Below are 24,869 nucleotides of genomic sequence, written 5' to 3'. Positions count from 1 at the left end.
TTCATACAAAGATTCATAATAAGATATTTCATAATATGTTACGAAGATTTATGATTTATTTTAAAAATTAGTTTATATAACAAAAAATTTAATTTGTTTATTATACATTTTAAAAATAAATCACACATACAGACATTTTTTTGAAACTACACATGTTAAAAATAAAAGTGTATGTGTGTGTGTATGTAATATTAAATCCTCATGAAAAAGAATTAAAAATTTTTTTAACTTTTCCATTTCTTTATCTATTTTTATAAACTTATCACATAAATATATTCTTTTATTATTGTATAACTTTTAGCAATAATAAAGTTTTATACACACAATTATATATTCTGTATATGTCTAATTTACATGTATATATCTAATCTACTAATCTCTATCATTGACAGACTTTTAAAAACTATTATGTGCTGTCATCTAAAGGTGCATTATTCGAATTACATGTGCATGCAATCAATAGTTTTAACATGTCGGTATCACATATTATTTGCCGCTAGATAATCGTGGCATCTTTATCATTGATTTTTACCGACCTATGATATTATCAAATATTGCATTTAATATCCTATTGATTAATGGTGGTATCATATTTATCGACGGATACCAGTAATATTTTTTTAAAGTGACGATCATAAATGATACAAAACAATTTAATATATTGAAATAACAATATTAAAAAGTAGAAACTCTTAAAATTTAACTATAATTGTTTTTATGCAAATTCCCATGTATAAATATATCTTTGCCTTTAAACTTTAAACCATTGCGCTTGTTGTACTCGCGTAAATAATATTGAGCTATATACGCAGAAATTTTATATATTAATTCGGCGAAGTTAGTTTGTCAAAAAAACTATACATATAAATTAATACTATTTAAAATTATATGTACTGATATTATATGAAATATAAGAAATTATATGAATCATATCAATGTAGACGAGCTTTTATATCAAATGTATATATTCCTATCATTATTTTATTCCTCTTTCTCGTCTATTGTTTCTCTTTTGAATTTTTTGCAAAGAATCGCCATCATGCATACAACGATGCACAAGTCATGCAAAGTGTACAAGTGAAATAACTCACCGACATGTTGCTACAAGCTGCATTTTCCGGACAGAACATCGTAGTTTAATCACACTTTATGGAACTAGTAAAACTAATATTGCGTTTCTTCTGCATGTATCGAAAAAGAATTAATTTGCACTCGCGAGCCGACAAACTTCCGCACCCGAGAAAAATTGTCGTTGATCTGACGTCGAAATTCAAAAAAACGGCACACGGCGCGAAATTCACGCATCACGTGACCCGAGTTGCGCAATACGTCATCGTGACGTCACGCTCCAATGAAGGTTATATGCCCCATCGTAGGCGCACAGCGCGAACTAACCTATATTCCTCGAACGATGCCAATTTAAAAGGGCGACGATATCGCAAAAGTAGCATGTCAACGCACGAATGCATTTATCCGATTGACAGGCATTGACACACGTCGTCGCGAAAATGTTCGCCGATCCGTCGTCGCGATTCGCAGCACAAACTTGATATCTATTTCGAGTGATTAACGCAATGCGTTAATCGTTTATTTATAACATCGCTGTATCGCTTTTCCAGTTACCGTTTACGAAGTCTACGTATTGTCGCGCTTTAAAATGTGTTAAATTTTGTTATCGTTTTATTTTTCTTTTATCGCGTACAAATTATGGATGAGGTTTGCTTTCATTTTTCGAATCAACTTGAAACATTACAGGTAATTGGATTTTCTCCTATATGAATCTCATTTGCTCTCATAATTGTGTGTTTTATGTAATATTTTCATGTGTAGTGCATGTGTATGTAGTAAAATTTTTTTGTTAGAATTTAAATATTCTATCGAATAATTGTACTAATCGTTATCTGCTGTTTTTAAATTGCATTACATTAATTATATTGTCTTTTTATTCGTAATTTTTGAAAAAAATTATATAATTTTCTATTCTATGTAGAAAAATGTATAATGTATACATGTTATATATAATTATATACATATATATGTTTCGTATATCTTTTTTTAATATTCTGTAAAATTTTGTTATTTTAAACTTAATATGTATGTGCAAATTACTTTGCATCAAATATAATTATTCATAGAAATCTCAATGTACTACAAAAAAAAATTTGGGGGAAGGTTCAAGCATCCGTAGCAGTTCAACAGGCACAGCAATCGTGTATGACATGGCTAGTTCAGTTGCGTGAGTTTATCCTGCAGCTTTTTGACGAGCAATACACGCAGTATGCAAAAGACATTGTGTTACGTATGGTTACTTCTGTACAAAGAAGCTGGCAAGAAGTCCAATTTCAATTTTATAATGCCCAATGGAATACAGTAGATTATTATCGTCAATTAGGAACCATGTGGGCTAATAAAGGTATGTTGAATGTTTAAAAAATTTTTGATAAATTATATTTTTCTGTGTCACACTTGAAAATTAACTATTATTATAAATTTGTTTATATTTTATTTAGTATCAAGAAGAGAAACAATGTATTGCTTAACAGGCATAGCAATCGGAACTGTGATAGGCTATTATATTGGTGTCAATTGGAAACCTCCTTCTTTTCACATACATCACATAAAAGCTATAGCTTGTCATCATTATTATGGTATCGAGGTATATCATATACATATATATGTATTAAATTACAAGTTTTGAATATAAATAATAATTTTTTTTATTTGTCACATAGGGTGTGTTGATGATAGATGATGTTGAAATGCCAACAATCAAAAAGTCAAATGATTTATTAATACAAGTTAAAGCTGCTTCACTTAATGTTATTGATACAAAGATATGTTCTGGTTACTCTAAAATATATAGAAGATTACTTAATTCAGGGGTAAATATAAACTTTTTCAAAAATCTATTCATATCTTATAAGATAATATTGTAATATATGAATATGTATATGCTTTATTCTTCAGAAACAGAAACAACTACCTGTAACTTTAGGGAGAGATTGCGCAGGAGTAATAGTTGATATTGGACAGGATGTTATCAATTTTGATATTGGAGATGAAGTATTTTTAGCCGTTCCATCGTGGGCTCCTGGCACGATGGCGGAATATATAATTGTTCCAGAAACGCAAGTAGTAAGACGGCCTAAATCTTGTAACTTTGAAGCATCTGCCAGCTTACCATACAATGGTTGCTTGGCATGGGATGCTCTAGTTAATAGATCTATTATTAAAGAAGGCAATGCCAAAGGAAAACGGTAATGCTCTTTATTACTGTTTCCAATTTTTTAAATCCTTATATTCAAAATATTAAATGTCAATAATATTATAATTACAGAATTCTCATTTATGGTGGGAATACTCCAATTGGTTGTATTTTAACACAATTGGTTAAGTTATGGGGCGGATATGTAGTGACTGCATGCAGAATAGATGCAGAACCTGTATTGAAAGCATTAGGTGCTGATGAAGTTATAATAATAGGCGAAATCGACATTGAAAAGGAATTACAATTGCATGACAAGTATGTAAAATTAAATACAATTTATTATATATATATATATATATATATATATATATATATATATATATATAAACTTATAATTTATTAAATAAACAAAAAAAGGCGATTTTTAATTACGGTACGTTTTTTTATATAGGTACGATGCAATTTTTTATACCGATAGTCAACCCTTTCAAGAACATATTTTAAAAAAATTCTTATTGCCACATGGTTCCTATGTATCTACTATTCCTGAACAATTAAGATCGGACTCGTTGGGATTTATTTGTGGAACTATTTTTGCTGGATGTGTTAGAGTGAAATTATTGATTCAGGTATGTCTCAGTAAAGATGTTTGTGATATTGAAATTAGTTGTTACTGACTGATGTTTATGTTATAGTATATGTTTGGATTCAACATGCATCAGTGGAAGGAGGGTGCAAAATTGAATGTTGCATATTTACGAGCTTTATGTGAATTGACTGATGCAAACCAACTGCAAACAGTCGTAGATAGAGTATATGCACCATATAATATTGAGCGAGCATTGCTCCATGTTTTAGATCCAAATTCTATTGGTAGTACGATTATTACATTTCAGTGATATTTCATTGCCATTACTAGAAGAAAAGTTTATTCCGCAATTACCTCTTTTGTATATAATATTAGTATGTAATTTTGGTGTATAAACTGCCAAACATTATTAATACATTCATTATTTAAAAATGGTAATCATACTTGGTACTAAAATAAAGACTGACAACATAATACAATTAACAAAATATAAAATGTTAATATATACTTTACATTTTTCTAAATTTTTCATAAATCAAATTATGTCAATAGAAAACAGAAAACATGTAATGTATAAGTCGCATTTGGAAATCTAAATAATGTTTATAAAGATTTTGATAGAAATACAAATATGTAAAAAAATATTATTAAATGTATTGGAGTTTATAACGTGTAAGAAGATATACATTATATATATGAATATTATAATATTGATATATTTTATAAAATAAATAAAAAAATTATACATGCTATTATGTTATCAGTTGAAATTTTACAATTTGTTTAGAAATTTAAAAAATAAATGCAAAACGTGTGTCACAGTAGAATAAACATTCGAGACGTCTTATAAATAATACATAAATATGCAATTTTAATATTGTACCTTGTTTGTGAAGTTTGTAGTATTATTCTCATTTTGCTTTCCCGCGGAATTTACTGTTACCTACTGTTTTCGCCTTTTTAGCTGGTAGTTTTTTTTCTTCTATCTATAATAATATACAAAAAAAATATTTCATTTAAATATTTGTGTAAATTAAAATATAAATATTAGATGGAGATCAAAAAATATTTTACCTTTCGCTTTGGTGTTGGACTCGATTTCGTCGGTAAAACTTTGAAGAACGAATCCAGTCTGCCTTGTGTGGATGTATTTCGAGCTTTATGAAGTTTCTTAGCTCCATTTCTGACTCGTTCCTCATTAAACTGCTTATCACTGCATAAAAACTTTACCAGACCTTCTTCATCTGGTTCAGACCATTTTAACTTGCAAAAGAAATCATATTTAGTACACATAGTTTACAAACAAAGGAAATAAATTTATTTGAAAATTATAAAAATTACTTGGATATCTTCTGCATTTGCTACTTCTGGTTCTTGAAATAATAATCTTGCCTCTTTGTAATTCCAATTTTCTGGTATGGGATATTTTTTAGTATCTATATTTTCAATAATTTTGTCAAGAGATCTATAATTTTTTATCAATTCTATTGCTCTTTTTGGACCAACACCTTTAATGCTTCCAGTATAATCACAACCCAGCATAATACAGAGATCAATAAACTGTAAATTATATGCTATTTTAGATTAGTTGATAAAATATTTACTATAAAATAAAGATAAGGAAAATATATACCTCATCATGATTCAACTCTAAACCTGTAAGAACTTTATCCATATGAATCTCCTGTACAGGCAACTTTCTGGCTTCGCTGAGAGTTAAACGTCGAAGCAATATATCGCAACCAAAGGTGAGAGCATCCATATCTTCTGTAGCAGTAGCAAAAACTTTACCAGCTTTCACTAAAGCAGCACATTGTGCTTCAGCTTCGCAAGGAGCCTATATAAAAAATATATTACTAATAGAAAAAAAAGAAACTATGGTTTCATACTTACATCAATATAGGGTATGCCCATTAATTGGAGTAATTGTTTAGCTTCGTCAGCATGATTTTTTGTAACTTTAACCAATCTTCTGCTAAATTTATCTATAGCCTCTACATTTCCTTTAATAAAAGACATCTGCTATTAACATTTATAATTTTTTCTGCAGAATGTAAAGTTTAAATTATTTTAAAAATAATTTTATGATAGTGAAAAAAAAAAAAATGTATATATATATATATATTACATAATATATTAATATATTATATAATATATATTACAAAATATATTACCATCTTCTTCAGCAGCTTGCAAAAGTTTTTGAGCTTCGTCTCTTCTCTCAGCCCGTTTAGCTAACTCTCCGCTTTTTAAGTTAGGTGGTTTTCCATCAAAAACATATACAGGCTTTATTCCTTGTTCTACCAAACGTATAGTCCGATGAAATGTACCCATTAAATGGCTATGTAACAAAATTTACTATTAAAGAATCCTTCTTTAGTTTATTTTATAAAAATCTAACATAATTTATACATTATAATTAAGAAATATACCTGGTTGTTTCGCCATCTACAGTAGTAAGCTGAGCTCCTTCACTGCGTACAGCTATAAGAAATTGATATAAACACATAGAGGCATCAATAGCTATTTTACGACCTGAAACATAAAACCAGAAATTAATAATAAAAATATAAACAAAAAAACACAACTAATTAAGATAATATGACATATGTATATATTATAAACATTGTATATAATCATGTAGATTTAAAAACTTGTCAATTTTTTTGGTTAAATATAAAAATTCAAACACACGTAGAGACAATAATAAATTACATACCAAAATAATGCTTCAATTCTCGCTCTTTGATAGCTTCCGGAGCTATATCTGCTATGAGTTTCGATAAGCCTAAAATACCCATATTGGCGAAATATTTATCGTATGTAAGAACCTGTAAGAACTGACAAATCTTGTTGCAATCAAACGTACGCGACCGACATTTTCTAACAAACAGACACGTTTCCCGCCAATTTGCTATTTAATGTAAACGAAGCTTAAATCAATATATGAACAGACTTTACCACATATGAAATTGGCTGCGGTCGGGAAAACGTTCTGGAGTACGTTCCAAAACGTACTCTCGGAGGAAAATTTTACTCGAGCTAGCCGTTCTGAAACTCTTTTAAGGCCTTTGCACGTACAAAAATTTTAGTCGTAACCGTGAGCCTATTCTTTTTAGCTGCACTATTGCACTAGTGCAATTAGTTAGAGTGAAAGAAAGTATGAGTCTGTTCGTTTTAGCTGCACTGCTGCACTAGTGCAATAAGTTAGAAAGAGACAAACATACTTTATTTCACTCTAACTAATTGCACTAGTGCAGCAGTGCAGCTAAAACGAACAGACCCTATGTTTGTCTCTTTCCAACTTACTGCACTAGTGCAGCAGTGCAACTAAAAAGAACAAACCCCCGTAAGGTTGTAAAGGTGCAATTTCATTGACGCTAGAAACCAGCGGCAAATTAAAATCACTAGACTTTCTCTAGATATGGCATCAATAAAATAAAGTTCAAACAGTTTCAACTTTTTCAGTGTGTAAAGCGGCCTTTTCATTGACGCTACTTTTTAGCGTCAATGAAATTGCACCTTAACAGTTGGCAGCCCTACGAGATAGGCTGTGCAGCACTGCGCGTATATAAAATAAATTTGAAATCGCTTCTAGCCTAACCATCTTCACGCGATCGACTTTATTTGAATTGCACGGCATCGCATCGAATTATGATGCGGCGGCGATTTGTTCGAACGTAATTCGGGACATCGCGATGCTGTATAAGCGTCGAATGAGCACGAATTGTCACGCAAATATGATAAATCACATCTACTCACCGTTCACCGGCTGTTCCACAGGCCGCTCCACTCGCTCGCCTCGGGACGTCTCATTCCGATCTTGATGCACACAAACTCACACGAAATCATCAACGCGAACGCGCGACACTTTATTCGGCACTCCCGATATTCGCTCGCATCCGATAATCATCATCAAGGGCGCAAATAACGCGACGCGACTTCGCTCCATCTTCGCGATGACGCCATCACTGAATATCGTCAAAAATCGCTGTCGCGCGTTTCCATCGACACATTATAAAAGTCGCGCGATCATCCTTCGACACTTTCGACGCTCTTTCACTCGCGATATTCGTTTAAAAACGGTTAAAAGACGCGAAAAATGCGGACGTACGACGATCCGTGTAACTGCGTATGACTCCGATTCACGTATGACGCGTATGACGTAGCAGTCACGCGCCAACATGGCGGCCGAACCAGTGCGCACTGGTTCGGCCGCCATGTTGGCGCGTGACTGCTACGTCACTGCTACGTCACAGCTACGTCATACGCGTCATACGTGACTCGGAGTCATACGCAGTTACACGGATCGTCGTACGTCCGCATTTTTCATGTCTTCTAACCGTTTTTAAACGAATATCGCGAGTGAACGAGCGTCGAAAGTGTCGAAGGATGATCGCGCGACTTTTATAGTGTGTCGATGGAAACGCGCGACAGCGATTTTTGACGATATTCAGTGATGGCGTCATCGCGAAGATGGAGCGAAGTCGCGTCGCGTTATTTGCGCCCTTGATGATGATTATCGGATGCGAGCGAATATCGGGAGTGCCGAATAAAGTGTCGCGCGTTCGCGTTGATGATTTCGTGTGAGTTTGTGTGCATCAAGATCGGAATGAGACGTCCCGAGGCGAGCGAGTGGAGCGGCCTGTGGAACAGCCGGTGAACGGTGAGTAGATGTGATTTATCATATTTGCGTGACAATTCGTGCTCATTCGACGCTTATACAGCATCGCGATGTCCCGAATTACGTTCGAACAAATCGCCGCCGCATCATAATTCGATGCGATGCCGTGCAATTCAAATAAAGTCGATCGCGTGAAGATGGTTAGGCTAGAAGCGATTTCAAATTTATTTTATATACGCGCAGTGCTGCACAGCCTATCTCGTAGGGCTGCCAACTGTTAAGGTGCAATTTCATTGACGCTAAAAAGTAGCGTCAATGAAAAGGCCGCTTTACACACTGAAAAAGTTGAAACTGTTTGAACTTTATTTTATTGATGCCATATCTAGAGAAAGTCTAGTGATTTTAATTTGCCGCTGGTTTCTAGCGTCAATGAAATTGCACCTTAAGAAAACTGACCAATCACAGTTGATTATTCTTTTATCACAGAAAGAATACTCGACTATGATTTGTCAATTTTCTTATGACACCTCTCAGTTTTCTCTCTGGAAATATCAAATACCACGTGTATGTGTTTTGCTTACACTTTTTATATTCAGATATTCTTCCCTTTCTTTTCTCACCTTTCTTTTCCTTTTCTTCTGAGAACAGGTCTGTCTTATGAATTTATCTATCATTTCAAATGTAATCTCATTCAAGTAGAAATTTTTAGGAATTTCAAAACGAATTAACCTAATTGTACGTTCCAGCATTTTCAAGATGGAATTTGTAGACTCTACGAATTATTCGGAAAGTTCGGACGAAGAAGACGATGTAAGTTGAAATGATTTTATTAAAAAATAATGCACACGTATCTATGTATTAAAAATATATTATTTAATGATACTTCTTATTTTTATGAATACATTTTTATTTTACCTTAGTTTTTTTAATAGCAAACACTGAACCCATAATAGAATTTTGCTTTTACATTCTTAAGAGGAATATATAATATTAGAATAATATATAATATTAGAATAATATATAATATTTAAAAAAATAATATTAAATTTTTATTTATTTTTAGTTTCAGCCAAGAAAACAAAGAAAGAAAGGGAGTAAAGACTTTGACAGTAACTTTCAATTTATAAGTAGTACAGATGAATATAATCAAGATCCTTGGAATGATTTGAGCAAATATATTAAACGTAAGCCAAAAACGAAATTAGATGATAAAATAAGAAAGATACGAAAGGAATATAATGAGCAGGTATGTAATATTGTCATTTATTTGCAAATTATAATGACATGCAATATAAATTATATTATTATTACAATTTGTATAAAATGATTAGAAGAAATATGTTATTGTATTTGTTAGGATGGAATTGAAGATGATTTTAAAATTGAGCCAAATACAAATCAGAATGATGATACGATTTCCCTATCTGAAGATGAACTCAAGAAAGGTACATAATTTATTTACATAATCAAAAAATAAAAAAAATGGCGTAAGAGCCAATGTGCGGTTTTCAATATTAGTTTATTAAAAACATATTATAATAACAAAAAGTATTTTTTGTTATTATAATATGTTTTTAATAAACTAATATTGAAAAAAGAAAGAAGTGTTGTTGCTTCTTTGCGCTCCAACTATCGCGCGTTGGTTCTTACGCCATTTTCTTTTTGATTTTTTGATTATTTGAGCCAAGTCTCTAATTATTAGATAATAAAAAAAATTTATAAAAATTATGATTCTCAAAAGACATTACTTATGTTTACAAAATATTTAATTATATATATATATATATAATGTAAAAAATATGTATAAAATATATATATATATTTAAAATATTTATATTTCTTTGAGGGAACAAAAAAGATATTTCTTATTTATTAATTTATTATAGACACTGTTAAAACCAAGGAAAAGAAAAAGAAGATGAAAAACTCTATCAATAAAGATGATGAGGATACACTTGATTTTGAAGAATATACAGATTCTCAAACATATTCTACATTTTATCAAATGAATTTGTCTAGACCTTTGCTAAAAGTATGTAATGTATATAATAATTAATTAGTAAAGTAATTACTAAAATAATATATACAAAATAATATGTAAAATATATAAAACTATAAACTTGATAAAAAAATGTAAAAGATACTGATTAATTTTTAAAAATTTCTAGGCTATAACAGCAATGAATTTTATACAACCAACTCCTATACAAGCTGCTACTATTCCTGTAGCTTTAATGGGTCGTGATATTTGTGGTTGTGCAGCAACAGGTACTGGCAAGACTGCGGCTTATATGCTCCCAACTTTAGAAAGATTGTTATATAGGCCATTGGATGGCCCTGCTGTTTCACGTGTTCTTGTACTTGTACCTACTAGAGAGTTGGGAGTACAAGTTTATCAAGTGACAAAACAGTTAACTCAATTTACAACAGTAGAAGTTGGTTTATCTGTAGGTGGATTGGATGTGAAAGTACAGGTGAAGATTTTATCTCTTTTGTGTGTGTTAAACTTCTTTTATATATAAATCTTTTAAATAAATTATCTACAATAGATGACATCTAATAAATTATAAACAGATAACATGTCTAATAAATTTACCATTTTTATAATGTAGGAAAGCGTATTGAGAAAAAATCCAGATATTGTAATAGCAACTCCTGGAAGATTAATTGATCACTTAAATAATGCACCTACTTTTTCATTGAACAATATTGAAGTATTAATTCTAGATGAAGCTGATAGGTATAATAATTAATATAAAAATGTATTCTAATATATACCATACACATACACACACACATATACCCAATACAATAATATTAATTTATTAGATGTAATAAAAGATAATTATACATTTAATCATATATACATATTTTCTTTAAGAATGTTAGATGAATATTTTGCTGAACAAATGAAATACATTGTAAAGCAATGTGCAAGAACCAAACAGACTATCCTTTTTTCTGCTACTATGACAGAGGAAGTCAAGGATTTAGCAGCAGTATCTCTTAATAATCCTATTAAAATATTTGTGGATAGTAATCAAGATGTAGCCTTTAACTTACGCCAAGAATTTATTCGGTAAATATAAACTCCATCTATATAATTATATTATTTTTCATATTTCTTACTATTACTTTCTCTTCTTTTACCTTGAACAAATATGATTTTAGCATACGTAAGGAAAGAGAAGGAGATCGTGAAGCAATTCTAGCAGCATTAGTTTGTCGAACTTTTCATGACCATACTATGATTTTTGTACAAACAAAAAAACAAGCCCATAGATTGCATATTTTATTGGGATTATTAGGCTTGAAAGTAAATAAATCGATAATATTAATGAAATTAATTATTTTTATATATTATTTTTATTTATTTTTTTTATACTTAACTAGGTTGGAGAACTTCATGGTAATCTCACACAACCACAGCGATTGGAAAATCTTCAAAAATTTAAAGAAGAAGAAATTGATATTTTATTAGCAACTGATGTTGCTGCAAGAGGTTTAGATATAAGTGGTGTAAAAACTGTAATTAATTTTATGATGCCTGCTACTCTACAACATTATATACACAGGTATGATTTCTAATTAACACAATTCATATATCAGAACTATAACAAGAAATTATTTTTGTAATTGTTAGAGTTGGGAGAACTGCAAGAGCAGGTCGTGGAGGTGTTTCTGTATCATTAGCTGGTGAACAGGAACGTTTCTTAGTGAAGGAAATTATTAAACAAGCAAAAAATCCTATCAAGAATAGGATAATACCACCTGATATAATAGAAAAATACAATAAGAAATTACAATCACTAGAAGTAGATGTAGAAAGAATTTTACAAGAGGAAAAGAATGACAAAGAATTGGCTAAAATAGAGAATCAAGCTAATCGTGTTGAAAAATTACTTAAAGATGAAGATACCAAAGATCAGAGAAGTTGGTTCCAAACTAAAAAGGAAAGAAAGAAAGAAAAAGGTAAATAAGAGAGTTAACACATTTTAATATTATATTCTACTAGTAGTAGTATATAATCATATAACTATTTAAATTTTTTTTATATTTTTAGATAATCTTCGATTAAGTAAAAAACAAATTAGCAAAAATAAAAAGCATGAAAAGGAACCTTCCAACATAGTAGAAGAAAAAAAGAAGAAAACGCAAAATGAACCTAAAGATACAGCTGAAGATAGAGCTAAAAGAGAATTAGAAAAGATAGCTGCTTATCAAGCGCGATTAGCTAAAAAGAGTAATAAGCAAAAGAAGATTAGAGTAGTTATGGATGAATATAATCGTGACTTTACTAAAAAAGGTACAGTTTTGTATATATATTATTTTATAATATTGAAAGAATTTTTTTTCTAACCACAATTATTACTTCAGGACCATTGAAACGATCACGATCATCCTTTGCCACTGATTTAACGGACACGAGCAAAAAAGGTGTTAAAAGAATACGATATGAGTGAGTACATTTTTTTATCAAAATCGAAAGATAAGAGAAAATAAAGATATTTCTATTTAAATATGATATATTAATCTTTATTATATATTTTAGGGCAAATATTAAGAAAAAGCAAAATACATTGAAAACACAACAAAAAAATGTAGCAAAAAAAGGCCAAAAAAAATTTTCTAAAAAACGTTAATTTTATAATGTAACATAATTCTATAATTAAATACATGACACATTATTTGATTTGTTTTATTACAGAATGATTATACAATTACGCCATACGTCTCACAGATTGATAGATGAATAGCACTGATTGATCGTTTAATCAGATTATGTATACTTTTCATACTTTATAATCTGTTTGAAAAAATTGCAGTACTATGCAGAAAAACAATCGTATACTTGCAAAGATATTTCAATAGAATCAGTATAGTAGATAAAGATTTGCTAATAGAAATACATATCTAATGCAAAAATATGAAAAAATATATATAAATGACAATATAAAAAAAAATTAGAGATATTAAATAATTAAATATTTCTATGTTTTCACAAATATGAAAAATTACGTAAAGGTTGAACATTGCATTGTACTGTAATTTCTATGAAAAGGTAATAGATATATGTTAATTCTATAATTATTAATGTGATTTCAATCATTCATCATCATTCATAAATTCATTCACAATTTTCATTCATCTTTAAATCTAATGTAGTTGAATGCTTAAGTTTAATAATTCTATTATTGAGAACATAAATTCTCTCAAAACCTAGGCCCACTTAGTTTAAACTTCATACTCAAAAATTTTTCTATTTCAATATTTAAAATATTTAATAAATAAAATCGAAACACTTACGTTCTTTTTACACATATCTTTCGTAAAAATTGCATGTACTATGTTAATATAAATTAAGGTATTACACAATAATAGTTTGCAATCGATATAATTTTAATTTTATGTTTATTTATAAATACAAAAGTTGAAGGTTTTCGCACAAGTACTCGCAATATTCATTTTTTCATTATTACACATGTAGATACTTAATGTGTGTCAATTATAATAATCGCGACTAAAATGTGGCGATAATCGTATTGTTAAAAACCAACAACTTTAGATCACAAAGCCAATAAACACACAACTTCTTATTTAATATATATTGTTTATACGCAACAAAACTATAGTATTTTTTTCTGTTGTTTATAAAGTGACAATATATTTGATATATATTTCTTTTGCAGAAAATGGATTTCTTGTGTTTATTTATTAATAATGTTGTGACAATATTATTTATATATACTTGCTGTTTAAACTGAATACTATTTTTCAAGCAAAACAATGTCATAATTAGATGTTTGCAAAGTAGAAAGAAACAAAGAACTATCTTTTATTTTATAGTGTAAAAATGAACGTCAAATGCGAAATAAAAAAAGAGTACATCAAGAAATACACTCTATAATTTACAAAAAGATTTCATGTTCACAGCATTTCCTCGTTAATAAAAAAAAATTGTTTTGAATTAATCTTTGATCCATTAATGAAATAAATGAGAGGGAATGAAACAAATAATTTTTGGTATCAAGCATTGCCATGTCAAAAAATGTTCAAATAAGTTTGAAACTTGTTCATATAAAAAAAAGAAAGAGAGGGATGACTTTCTTTCTGTTAATAAATTTTTTTTGGAGGAAATACTATAAATAATTATTTAAAAGAACTATTCTATTATAATATATGTATGCATGTGTATATATATATATATATATATATATATGTACATACACACACATATATATATTTATGTATATATATATCATATGAACATGTTTCTGTAATTTGAAAAACTAACGGAAAGCCAATATATAATTCGTTATTTTGTTATCAATGACAAATAAATTTATGAATTCGTATTTACTATGAAGAATTGATAACATTTTCGTTCTTCTCATGTTTTTCTTTACTCACAAGTTGCAAGTCCAAAGAGTTCTTTGCATTGTAAGCCTGACATTAATGTGTCATAATCTTAATATCTTACACTCTAAAGATACACGAACGACTTAGGTTTATTAATTGTTATACATAACCAAAATATTCTGTTTTCTAATTTATAAAGTATATTTTAGATCCTTTAATTTTTTTTCCTTATTCTCACATACTCTTTAAGTCTTTCCCCATCCCAATGTTCCCCGGATATAGTCCAATCACTGAATTATTTATTTACTTTATCCGATTCTCTTAATGCCCTCTTTGCTGGTGGTTCCTCGATCTAAAAATAATTGTGAAAGATAAAATCAGAAAGACATTTTGTCACTATTTTAAAAAAATTTCGCTTTTTTAAGGCAAATCAACTTACTTCTTCTTCCAAGCCAGGTAATTGAATTCTGGTTTCTGATGCTTCAGCAGGCTGCAAATAAATTTATTTAAATAATCAAGCATATTCACTATATATAAATACTAGTGTATTTGAAAAAAGTCTTCCTAAGAGCATAAATTATTCTAACATTGTATCTAAGTTACCTGTGCATCGATACATTCCATTTCTCCAATTTGCAGCTTGAAATTATTAAAATTATACATATCCAAAGAATTAAATATGTGATATTTCACAATTTTTTAATCTACTATATATCATCATTTGATGAATTTAAATATTGATTTATATTTATATTATATATTATATTTAATTATGTTAAATTGAGTCTCAATAAGCAATCACAGAATTATTCTAAAAATCATCTTACCCTTGCATCTGTTTCATTAGGTCCAATGCCCACTTCTTTCTGTTGTTTAGATTTAGTTTTGCGTTGTGGTTTCTCATTGACTGTATGTGTATTATGGAATGATCCCTTTCCTTTTGGATTCGTCATATTCACTTGCATTTCCGCGGGTAAATAATTCTTAGTATTAGCCACCATATCGTCTACTCGTTTGAAATACATCGTAGGTATTCGTGTTTCGCTTGGAAACTCCTTCATGTCAAAGTTGGTAGTTTTTGTGTATATTACATTCATTGCCAAGTCACAAACGGCCCATAATTTCTATATATGCGTATAAAAGTAAAAATTAATTTACCGATAAGCTTTTATTGAAAAAAAAATCTTAACATTTATGATAATTACATAATTCATTTCGTTGTTGTCAGGTTTGAGCGCGTCCTTATGACTTTTCATGCGTTCCACCAGGTTTTTATAAAATCCATAACAATAATATTCGTTCTTTGTAATGAGGGGCTCCAAAATGAACCAGAGACACTGTTGAATAACTTTTAATTGGCTGACCATTATGTAACTCGTGAATTCGGGATCATGCGCAAGAATAGGTACCGCAAAAACTAGCATGTAATCTGGCAAAATATGAGGCAGTTGACCTATAAAATTGTGAAATAACAAAAATTTTTGAAATATAATAGTAAAAACAATTATTATTATTATTATGAAATAATAAAAATGATACTATTATAATTTATTTCAACTATCCCTTACTATTTAATCTCTTACCCATAGCTCGCTCGACGGTACCCAATGAAAGTGTCTTCACATAATCTCTTCTTTTATTTATGTCTGTTTGCATATATGTCTTCATAACACATTTTAATCTTTTGTCTTGTTCTTTGCCGGCCAAAGCATAATATCCCATGAAATCCAGTGGTAAACACTTGTTTGGAATTCCTCTTCCCAGACCTTTGTGCAATTTACCACCAAAAGCTTCTCTGACTTGAGGAACTTCATCCTATATATCAAATAAATACAATTAAATAAATTTTATCAATTATGATTAAAATGTTTTTTATTAAATGTAAAAAAATATGTTTGTATCAAACGTACCACCATGAGTTGTGAAAGATTGTAGAATTGTTCCGCAGTAAACTGATCTCCGACGCCTTTTTGCTCACATATTTTCAACATTGAACAGCCCGCTTGCAATCGTAACCAACTCATTTCAGCTTTGCTTAGCCGTCCTTGCGATAATAGATCTCCTTTGTTTACCATAAAGGCATTCAGCATCCTGAACGTCTTTTGTGCCGATAACACGTCACTTTTTAATCCTAACAGCCAACGCGCCATACATTTCAAGCCTTCCAATCTGCATCGTGTTTCTTCAGGTAATTGATCCTCTCTGCACCAATCTCCCTCAATAGTCTCGGAAGTTTGCTCGCTGCTTTCCTTCACTAATAATTCTTTAACTATCTGTAGAAATGAAGATTGTGTCTCTTATGTAACAATTGTGTAAAGCATTCAGAAATTCGTTAATATAATATTTTGTTTTCACTTACTTTCCTGGAAACCATATTTTTTATTTGTATTTGATATTTGTCTGGCAAATTATATGCTATGTGACCTAACGTGACTATAGACGTTCGATAATATTCCGATGTCGGTGTTAGTGTATTCTTAATTCTCTCGATGATCTCGGGGAAGATGGTGTCGTGAATATTGGTCATGTTAACGAATAAACACCTCACGGCCTGTTTTGCCTGCTTTGGTGTTCCTGTTTCCGCGAAGTTCTTGCATATTGGCACCATAAGATTCATGATATCCGGTGCTACATCGCATAAAGGTTTGTATTTTCCCAAAAACGTGAAGATGGACAGAACTAGTGGTGCAACCATTTCGTCTTCTAACTCGAGCAAATTGACCAGTTGCATTAAGATATCGTTATGTAAGAAATGTGGGCCAAATACAAATGACAACATCTAAAATATTTCAAATAATGTATGCCTCTAATTATAAAATATTATAAGTTTAATTTATTACAAATTTGAATTTATTTATAAATATTCAGATTTAAGAAGATAAAATTCAATTTACCACTAATAATCTTAATCCTTTTTCGCCGGCATTATTTGGATTAAGGCCGACCTCTTCTATTACGTTACCTCCTTTCAAACAATCCAAGACATATCCTATCAAAACCTAAAAAAATTTATATACATATACATACATACATACATTTTAAATATATATAAATATATAAATATATATATATATATATATATATATATATATATATATATATATATATATAGGAATAGTATATGTTGAATGTTTCTTCATAAATAAAAAAATATAAAAAGATTTTCAAAAATAAAATACCTACCCTAATTGCCTCTTCATCAATCATAACAGAGCTTACTCTTTCGAGTAGCATCTTAATCGTGTTGTAATATAGATTAGTCATAACAGGCTGTCCTAATTTTTTAAGAACTTTAGTTATTGTTTCTGCACATTCTTTACAGGAGACATTCGGTTGTACGATCGTCTCCATTTCCTGTAATAATCTAGGATCTTTTTTCATGTGATTGCTAAACTTTTGAAGAAATTCTTGCACTTTCATAGGATCTGGCAAAAAGCGTGATATCTGATGAATCTTTGTTACTAATTCGTTTTTAGCATCCGTTTTCTTCACAATGTCTATCCATTCAACTACTGCTCTTCGCACACTAAATATATACATAATCCATTTGTATTGAAATGTAAAACTGTTTTTGTAATTATATATAATTTGAAATAATTAATATATAACACATACGCAAGCTGATGCTTTTGAAGTTCCACGAAAGCTTTAGAAGCATGATCATCAATTGTACCTAAGAGATGGTACAATTTTTTCATTCTTTCCTCAGCTGGTAGTTGATAAGGTACTAAACATGTATTTAGCAGTCTTTCCACTAACAATCTGTCTTCCATCCCTGCCATATAATAACCATGTAATATTTTATCTTTTATCCAAATAACTGCTTTCTTTGTTGCCTGTGGCACATCTGCATCATTTAGATGTTTCTTGTATATCATAGCTAAACCAGACATCGCCTCTTTTCGTATTTTAAACTAGAAATATAATCATTAGTAAGTTCAAGTCATAAGTTGTAACATTTGAAATTTCTAAACTTAAACTCAATTCCATGAATTTAATATTTTACCTTTTTGTCTAATGTTCTTTCTTTGACAAATTCCAATAAATCCTCACTATCTGATACGACTTCGAAATCTCGTCTGGCAGTTGTTACAATAGCCATCACGACTTCGTAACGAACACTTTCATCAGCATCGTGTTGCCTTAACTTCAAAGTATCTGTGATATCCTTCCTCAATTCAGGATGATTTAACAAAAAATGCATTGAATACTGTACACATTTAATACGAATGGACACGCTAATATCGTTAAATCGTCCTAAAAATGCTCTCCACAATTGTGTATGCTGCACAGCCAATTGCGAACCCTTCTCCGAGAACATTCTTGCTAGCAATGCTACAGCACCTAATCTTTCAGTCTCGGAGGAAGATTTCAATTTGCATTCTAATTGTGGGAGGACGGACAACAAGACACTCGGGCATATATGATTCAACTCATAAATTAGATCATACACCTTTTTGCAAATCTGCAAACTTTTTTCCTCCTTACCCAATATCAAGACATGATTGAAAAACTGTAAAACACATAACATATGTTTAATATATTACATGTTTCTAATGTGTACATTCGTTTTTTGTGACAGAAATCTTTCATATTCTTATTACTTACTGCTTGAATGTATGGTTCTAATGTATCACTACATTTAATCACCAGCTCTTTAGCAAGCAAATATGCATTCTTTTTCTGTGTTTTGTTTGGCTCTACAATATTCATGAGTATAATATCTAAAAGTTCATTACTGACAATATCTGATTCAGTAATAAGTGGGCATAAAACATCCAGCATAAAACTTTTAACTTTACCAGAATGTTCATCACTAAAACAGATTGCATTGACCACATTAAATAAATTTATTACATTATGTTGCAGAAATTTAACAGTTATTTTATTTTTTTCATTTTCAGATGTACTCACTTTACAATTCTGAACATGAGAGAAAATAATGCGCAAAAAATTTCTTGGCAATCCTCCAACTCAAAGCACATATTAAATGATTTGACATAAGCTAAATTTTCAAGTAAGTAGAAGTACCTCTTAAAAGCAGGATCTTTAGGATCTTTTAAACCTGCCAGTTGTTTAATAAGAAATAGGAATATTGTCTTGACCTAAAAATTTATATTAAAAACAACAATGTTAAACTGCTTTATACAGCATAATTAGTATTCATTAATTTACTTGACATAAATATAATAAAAATTATTCTTGATATATTGCTATTAATGTATATCTTTACCTGATCAGCATCTTTGTAAGGAGCCTCTGGTGCATAAACTCTTAAGACGTCTGCAATGCAACAAGCAATTAATAATTGTACATCTTTACTCTGATGCATTAGAAAGTGCTCTTCTGCCAAATGTAGCGCAAGTGGAATATATTGTTGGTACATTCCTTCATCTTGTCCCATAGCTTGTAATGTATGGGCTAATGTCTATACAATTATTATATTTTAATACAATATTTTTTTGTATATAAATAAATATATATATATATATATATATATATATATATATTATTTACTATAGCAGCAATAGATGTAATATAATTATACCTTGAGTCTCCTGATTAATTCATCTGGGCCTAAATCTTCACTAACTGATCTGCACCCTGCTGGGTATACTATTTCTGACATGATGGTTACTTGGTTAACCAATCAAATGTAACAAGCACTTTATTTTTAATGTATTCTAAAACACGGTCCAAATTCTGCAATATAGTGATATTTATATAACCTTTGATACAATATATAATTAAAAAGATTTAAAATATAATTAATATTTTTAATGATTTTATGTTTCTTTTGTATGGCCTATATTAAATAATATATACTAATATCTTATCTCATATGTATGTTCTTCTGAAAGTATATAATTATGTTTCAGAAAATATAATATATGCATAATATTTGAAGGAAAAAGCAGGTAAAATTTATATAAATTTATATAAGATTAAAAACTTTACATTATATTTTAAATAGCATTTTTCTTTACATGCCCTTGCACAATTTTTTTATATACTATTTATAATATATCTTAAGTTATATCTCTGTATTATAAATATTACTGTAAGGTATATTTTGATAAAATACTTTAAATACAGAATTGTGGCAAAAGAAGGAATTATGCATTTTAATACAAGAATCAATCAATGTAACAATGAATAACTATTAGACTAAATATTAGATATTACAACAATTAGTGCAAATACTATCAATCTTTCAAATCGTGCAATTCTTTATACATCTTTTAATGTATCTTATACAAGATATTAAGAAAAAAGTTCACTTTATTTAACAAATATGAGTGAAAATATTATTAAAGAAAAATACATATTAAATTCAATGTCATATTAATACATTAACAGGTGTACTATTGCTAGAAAAAATCTTTTTCTTTTTTTTTTTTCAGAACGCTCCCAAATTAAAAAAGTTAGCCACTTGATTTCGAGGTTATGTGCATTCGCCGTGCACGTATACAAGCCACGACGTAAACAAGAAACGAACGTAACAAAATTTGTGAGAAGTTCCGGGAGACGAAAATGTTGTGACGGAAAATGAAATAAGCGGTATTATTAATACGATTAAACATTACCTGGAGATATGCATAGGCCTGTGACACTCAAAATATCAATAAAGCAAATATATCCGACGAGGGGAACTCACTGCACAGTAGATCGCTTCTCTCAGAAAGTTCACTGTCCGGGCGAACAAGTCACCAATTTTCGACTTCTTAATTTACTATGTGTGCATGCATCGCCTGCGACATAACTTGCGCGATTTTCTCGAAACACTTGGCATGGTCAGAACGACTGAAAATGTCAGCGGGGAAACAGTGGCGGAATCGGTTTCAATACGCGGTTAAGCGTGTCAAAGGACGCGAATTCGTTCGTCTGAAGTTGCCGACCACGGAGATGCGATGCGTCGCTACATCACCAAACTTGCGTTCGAAAATTTATACTCGCCGAACTGGAGCAACATCTGATTGACCAATCAGGGTGAAAGAGGCGACAATTTCTCTGTCTCGATTGGTCAATCGTAACGCTACTGCATCTGACAAATAGGTTTTCGAACACAACACGGTCTGAATTGACTCCTCAAATTCTATTGGTCGGCGCCCGGCGATCGTATGGCGCGAAGTTGCTGTTGTTTGGTACTCGAAATCGAAGCTTTGGTGCGCGTTTTCACAAGTCGCGATATCATTTTCGTTTAACTGAAAATAGCCAATGAAACGTTTCCTTCGTCAAATGTACAGAATCGCATTGGCTACTTTCTATTAGTGACACAAGTCGACACAAGCATCATTCTATTCTTTTTCAACATCGGCGAATAAAAGCTTCCTCTGTATATGTGCTACACGCTATGTGGTGCGTTCCATAAGCTATTTTGGAAAATTTGTTAATCTTATTTCGTGGATAACTGACGTCTCTCACACACATTTCTTTATTAATTAAATTAACAAATTGTAATTTTAATTAAAATTAAATTCAAATACAACGCGCAATGGCTGTTCGATATACTCTTTCTTCGTCATAATCGATTTCTCCGCAGTATGTGTTACACAACACACACATATATCTGAGATATATAAACAGTATAACCTCTGATATTCCGAGATGCTTGGAACAAATCATTAGAAATGTTAATACAGCAGCGAGAGTTATTCGCAATTTTCCATCTAGCAATATAAATTTCTCCGACAGCATCAGATATCAGCAATATTTCTCGGGCAAGTATGGAACTTATGCGAAATCTCATTAGCCATAAATTGAGACGGTCGCTCCTGAAGGCGCCTGCAACACGCGTACAACATGCGCAATACGTCAGGTATCAAAACAAGAGATTTATTTTTACCTTATATTAAGCATTTCGAATAATCATGATCACAAATATCATTATATAATGATCATTATCGTAAATACATTTATTTCAAAATAAGATTTTAGTCTATTATAAACTGATTTCCATATACTTACCTACTCATATTTAGATATAAGATTATTAAAGAAAAGATAAAATTTCATTTTAATTATTCCATGATCCATTAATTAAAATAATTTATGTAAAAGTGAAACATCTATTTTTATAGTGGTTTAAATTGTTATTATTATATACTGTTATAAATTGTAAGGAAAGAAAAGAATATTTAAATATATATTAATATATCAATAATTATTTTCGTAGATTGGCAGAAGTCGGTAAACTGGAAACACCAAAATTACAGGGAAAGTACGAGGCAGGTCAATTGATTTTACACAGAGTTTTTGGTTATCGAGGTGTAATTCTGTTTCCATGGCTGGCAAGAGTATATGACAGAGATATATCTAATAAAAAGGATGAGTATGTACAAATATTTAATAATTGCATGAATAAATATTTATTTGTTTTTTTTTATATATATACTGTATATAGATAATCTGTGCATTTATTTGTATAGAAAGAATAATACGAACAATGACGACAAAGAAGTAAAAGGCAGAACACATACATTTTATCAAGTTTTAATTGATCAACGTGATTGTCCTTATATAGTAAGTAAAATTAAAAAATTTTTGATGATTAATTTTTGTGTGTAACATTTTTGCATATTGTTTAGCGTGCCCAAACAGAGGCAGTAACTTTCCTGGGCAATCATGAGAGTAGTCGCAGCTTATATGCTATTCCTGGATTAGATTATGTTGCTCATGAAGATGTATTGCCATATACTACAAATGAAAAAGCAGCACTACAACATGAATTGTTTGATAAATTTCTAAATTATCATCCGGGTAAAGAACCATGTTTTGTAGCACAAGAAACACTTCGAGCATGGCAGAAAAAAAATCATCCATGGCTTGAATTATCAGATGTACATAAAGAAACAACTGAAAATGTTCGAATTACTGTTATACCATTTTATATGGGTTGTAGAGAGAGCCAAACCACTTCTGTATACTGGGTAAGTTAATACAATGCTACAGTTATTGTATATACAGAATAGATGTAATTGATAAATGTTAACTTTTACATTATAGTGGCGTTATTGTATCCGACTAGAGAATTTAGGTGAATTAAGTGTGCAATTGCGTGAGAGGCATTGGAGAATATTTAGTCTGTCAGGTACATTAGAAACTGTTAGAGGAAGAGGTGTAGTGGGTCAAGAACCTGTGTTGTCAAAAGCTTTACCTGCTTTTCAATATAGTAGTCATGTGAGTTTGCAAGCTCCAAGTGGTCATATGTGGTAAGCACTGATTAACTAATTTTTATGAATATGCAGATGTTATTTCTTAATTATTTATTCAATAATTTTATTTATAGGGGAACATTTAGGATGGAAAGGGAAGATGGATACGCGTTTGATTGTAGAATACCACCATTTTCTCTAGAATCAAAAGCAGAAGAATCATCCACACCTAATGTAGAAATCTGATTCTTCAAAAGAAAACAGAATGAAATAATTGTAAGCGACTAGTTAGTTAAACATATAACAATTGTTAGGCAATATTACAGCTTTAAGTACAATTGGCAAATGGATAAACTTGATTAAGTGTGAATTTTGTGATAACTTTTGAAACTAGTTTCTATAATATCAAATTCAATAAAATTATGTGTACATATTTTCTTCCAAAATCCTGTTACAATCTTCTATATAAAAGATAGGAAATACCCACTTTCAATTATTTACTTTCCAATTATGTTTGAGTGAAATTTACTGACATAAAAAAAATTTAAAATTATTTAATATATAAAATTATCTAATTATGCTTTTTAAATATAATATATATAGAAAAAGAACTTTATTAACATATATTTTGTAACTTTATATAAAATCACCCTTATTTATAAAAGAATGAAGAAAACAAAAAATATAAAGAACAAGAAACCGGGAAATCCTAAATTAAATAATAATAAGAATTATAAATTAACGATATAAAAAAAAAGATATATATCTATACATTTTTAATTTTATATATGTATATATTTATATTTATATTTTGTTGCTTAAGATGATTGTGTCCTTCGAATGTCGTTACATATATCGAATTATATGAAGTCTCGTCAGAAAAAAGAAAACAAGAGAAAGAAATAAACAGTTAAGAGAGCTCTCTAATTTAAA

The 24,869-nt window shown here is 30.0% G+C and overlaps 5 protein-coding genes across 10 annotated transcripts; 3 read left to right on the top strand and 2 right to left on the bottom strand.

Annotated features, from left to right (window-relative positions):
• Window positions 1-1,327: 1,327 nt before the first annotated feature.
• LOC105254836 (reticulon-4-interacting protein 1, mitochondrial) lies at window positions 1,328-4,294 on the top strand. Of its 2 annotated transcripts, none has more exons than XM_011263763.3 (8): window positions 1,328-1,755; window positions 2,136-2,413; window positions 2,511-2,656; window positions 2,733-2,882; window positions 2,968-3,257; window positions 3,338-3,523; window positions 3,660-3,837; window positions 3,904-4,294. In XM_011263763.3, the coding sequence occupies exons 1-8, from the start codon at window positions 1,712-1,714 to the stop codon at window positions 4,105-4,107; spliced, it is 1,476 nt and encodes a 491-aa protein (XP_011262065.1). In that variant the 5' UTR covers window positions 1,328-1,711; the 3' UTR covers window positions 4,108-4,294. The 2 variants fall into 2 exon arrangements, with proteins under 2 accessions (XP_011262065.1, XP_011262066.1); XM_011263764.3 differs by having other exon boundaries at window positions 1,329-1,755; window positions 2,173-2,413.
• LOC105254834 (flap endonuclease 1) lies at window positions 3,942-6,841 on the bottom strand. 2 transcript variants are annotated; one of them, XM_011263762.3, is made up of 9 exons: window positions 6,517-6,841; window positions 6,230-6,332; window positions 5,972-6,138; window positions 5,691-5,800; window positions 5,431-5,634; window positions 5,139-5,357; window positions 4,872-5,060; window positions 4,681-4,783; window positions 3,942-4,123 (listed from the first exon to the last, which is right to left on the bottom strand). In XM_011263762.3, the coding sequence occupies exons 1-8, from the start codon at window positions 6,596-6,598 to the stop codon at window positions 4,709-4,711; spliced, it is 1,149 nt and encodes a 382-aa protein (XP_011262064.1). In that variant the 5' UTR covers window positions 6,599-6,841; the 3' UTR covers window positions 3,942-4,123; window positions 4,681-4,708. The 2 variants fall into 2 exon arrangements, with proteins under 2 accessions (XP_011262064.1, XP_025262409.1); XM_025406624.1 differs by lacking the exon at window positions 3,942-4,123 and having other exon boundaries at window positions 4,565-4,783; window positions 6,517-6,840.
• A 1,599-nt stretch (window positions 6,842-8,440) lies between these two features.
• On the top strand, window positions 8,441-13,361 carry LOC105254879 (probable ATP-dependent RNA helicase DDX27). Of its 3 annotated transcripts, none has more exons than XM_025406643.1 (14): window positions 8,441-8,463; window positions 9,168-9,231; window positions 9,485-9,667; window positions 9,779-9,866; window positions 10,308-10,453; window positions 10,590-10,895; window positions 11,034-11,161; window positions 11,303-11,500; window positions 11,593-11,737; window positions 11,815-11,996; window positions 12,065-12,393; window positions 12,485-12,727; window positions 12,799-12,880; window positions 12,974-13,361. In XM_025406643.1, the coding sequence occupies exons 2-14, from the start codon at window positions 9,178-9,180 to the stop codon at window positions 13,062-13,064; spliced, it is 2,175 nt and encodes a 724-aa protein (XP_025262428.1). In that variant the 5' UTR covers window positions 8,441-8,463; window positions 9,168-9,177; the 3' UTR covers window positions 13,065-13,361. The 3 variants fall into 3 exon arrangements, with proteins under 3 accessions (XP_025262428.1, XP_025262427.1, XP_025262429.1); XM_025406642.1 differs by lacking the exon at window positions 8,441-8,463 and adding an exon at window positions 8,952-8,985; XM_025406644.1 differs by lacking the exon at window positions 8,441-8,463 and adding an exon at window positions 8,998-9,069.
• Window positions 13,362-14,680: 1,319 nt separating this feature from the next.
• LOC105254837 (sister chromatid cohesion protein PDS5 homolog B) lies at window positions 14,681-21,687 on the bottom strand. Of its 2 annotated transcripts, XM_025406594.1 has the most exons (17): window positions 21,369-21,687; window positions 20,330-20,484; window positions 20,015-20,209; window positions 19,696-19,886; window positions 19,390-19,597; window positions 18,788-19,294; window positions 18,397-18,695; window positions 17,965-18,307; window positions 17,676-17,780; window positions 17,141-17,560; window positions 16,692-17,054; window positions 16,365-16,596; window positions 15,987-16,234; window positions 15,609-15,905; window positions 15,385-15,420; window positions 15,221-15,271; window positions 14,681-15,133 (listed from the first exon to the last, which is right to left on the bottom strand). In XM_025406594.1, the coding sequence occupies exons 2-17, from the start codon at window positions 20,408-20,410 to the stop codon at window positions 15,077-15,079; spliced, it is 3,633 nt and encodes a 1,210-aa protein (XP_025262379.1). In that variant the 5' UTR covers window positions 20,411-20,484; window positions 21,369-21,687; the 3' UTR covers window positions 14,681-15,076. The 2 variants fall into 2 exon arrangements, with proteins under 2 accessions (XP_025262379.1, XP_025262380.1); XM_025406595.1 differs by lacking the exon at window positions 15,385-15,420.
• A 445-nt stretch (window positions 21,688-22,132) lies between these two features.
• On the top strand, window positions 22,133-24,418 carry LOC105254838 (polymerase delta-interacting protein 2). Its single transcript, XM_011263768.3, has 6 exons — window positions 22,133-22,600; window positions 22,958-23,113; window positions 23,211-23,304; window positions 23,370-23,711; window positions 23,788-23,993; window positions 24,071-24,418. Exons 1-6 carry the CDS (start codon window positions 22,509-22,511, stop codon window positions 24,180-24,182), a joined length of 1,002 nt encoding a protein of 333 aa, XP_011262070.1. The 5' UTR covers window positions 22,133-22,508; the 3' UTR covers window positions 24,183-24,418.
• Window positions 24,419-24,869: the final 451 nt, after the last annotated feature.

This window comes from Camponotus floridanus, unplaced genomic scaffold, assembly GCF_003227725.1.
Source record: "Camponotus floridanus strain SB8 unplaced genomic scaffold, Cflo_v7.5 scaffold15, whole genome shotgun sequence".
Lineage (NCBI taxonomy): Eukaryota > Metazoa > Arthropoda > Insecta > Hymenoptera > Formicidae > Camponotus > Camponotus floridanus.
The sequence above is the reverse complement of the archived record's forward strand: the minus strand, read 5'-3'. Positions and strand labels throughout refer to the sequence as shown.

Excerpts from the sequence above, each read along its gene's own strand:
- LOC105254836 (XM_011263763.3), top strand. The coding sequence starts at position 1,712 with ATGAGGTTTGCTTTCATTTTTCGAATCAACTTGAAACATTACAG. Across the intron at positions 2,414-2,510 it reads AACCATGTGGGCTAATAAAG|TATCAAGAAGAGAAACAATG; the intron begins GTATGTTGAATG and ends TATTTTATTTAG. Across the intron at positions 3,838-3,903 it reads GAGTGAAATTATTGATTCAG|TATATGTTTGGATTCAACAT; the intron begins GTATGTCTCAGT and ends TTTATGTTATAG.
- LOC105254834 (XM_011263762.3), bottom strand. The coding sequence starts at position 6,598 with ATGGGTATTTTAGGCTTATCGAAACTCATAGCAGATATAGCTCCGGAA. Across the intron at positions 6,333-6,516 it reads AGAATTGAAGCATTATTTTG|GTCGTAAAATAGCTATTGAT; the intron begins GTATGTAATTTA and ends TTTATGTTTCAG. Across the intron at positions 6,139-6,229 it reads GTAGATGGCGAAACAACCAG|CCATTTAATGGGTACATTTC; the intron begins GTATATTTCTTA and ends TTTGTTACATAG.
- LOC105254879 (XM_025406643.1), top strand. The coding sequence starts at position 9,178 with ATGGAATTTGTAGACTCTACGAATTATTCGGAAAGTTCGGACGAAGAA. Across the intron at positions 9,668-9,778 it reads GAAAGGAATATAATGAGCAG|GATGGAATTGAAGATGATTT; the intron begins GTATGTAATATT and ends TGTATTTGTTAG. Across the intron at positions 9,867-10,307 it reads TGAAGATGAACTCAAGAAAG|ACACTGTTAAAACCAAGGAA; the intron begins GTACATAATTTA and ends AATTTATTATAG.
- LOC105254837 (XM_025406594.1), bottom strand. The coding sequence starts at position 20,410 with ATGTCAGAAATAGTATACCCAGCAGGGTGCAGATCAGTTAGTGAAGAT. Across the intron at positions 17,781-17,964 it reads TTGATGAAGAGGCAATTAGG|GTTTTGATAGGATATGTCTT; the intron begins GTAGGTATTTTA and ends AAATTTTTTTAG. Across the intron at positions 16,597-16,691 it reads ATCTTTCACAACTCATGGTG|GATGAAGTTCCTCAAGTCAG; the intron begins GTACGTTTGATA and ends TTTGATATATAG.
- LOC105254838 (XM_011263768.3), top strand. The coding sequence starts at position 22,509 with ATGGAACTTATGCGAAATCTCATTAGCCATAAATTGAGACGGTCGCTC. Across the intron at positions 23,305-23,369 it reads AACGTGATTGTCCTTATATA|CGTGCCCAAACAGAGGCAGT; the intron begins GTAAGTAAAATT and ends CATATTGTTTAG. Across the intron at positions 23,712-23,787 it reads AAACCACTTCTGTATACTGG|TGGCGTTATTGTATCCGACT; the intron begins GTAAGTTAATAC and ends TTTACATTATAG.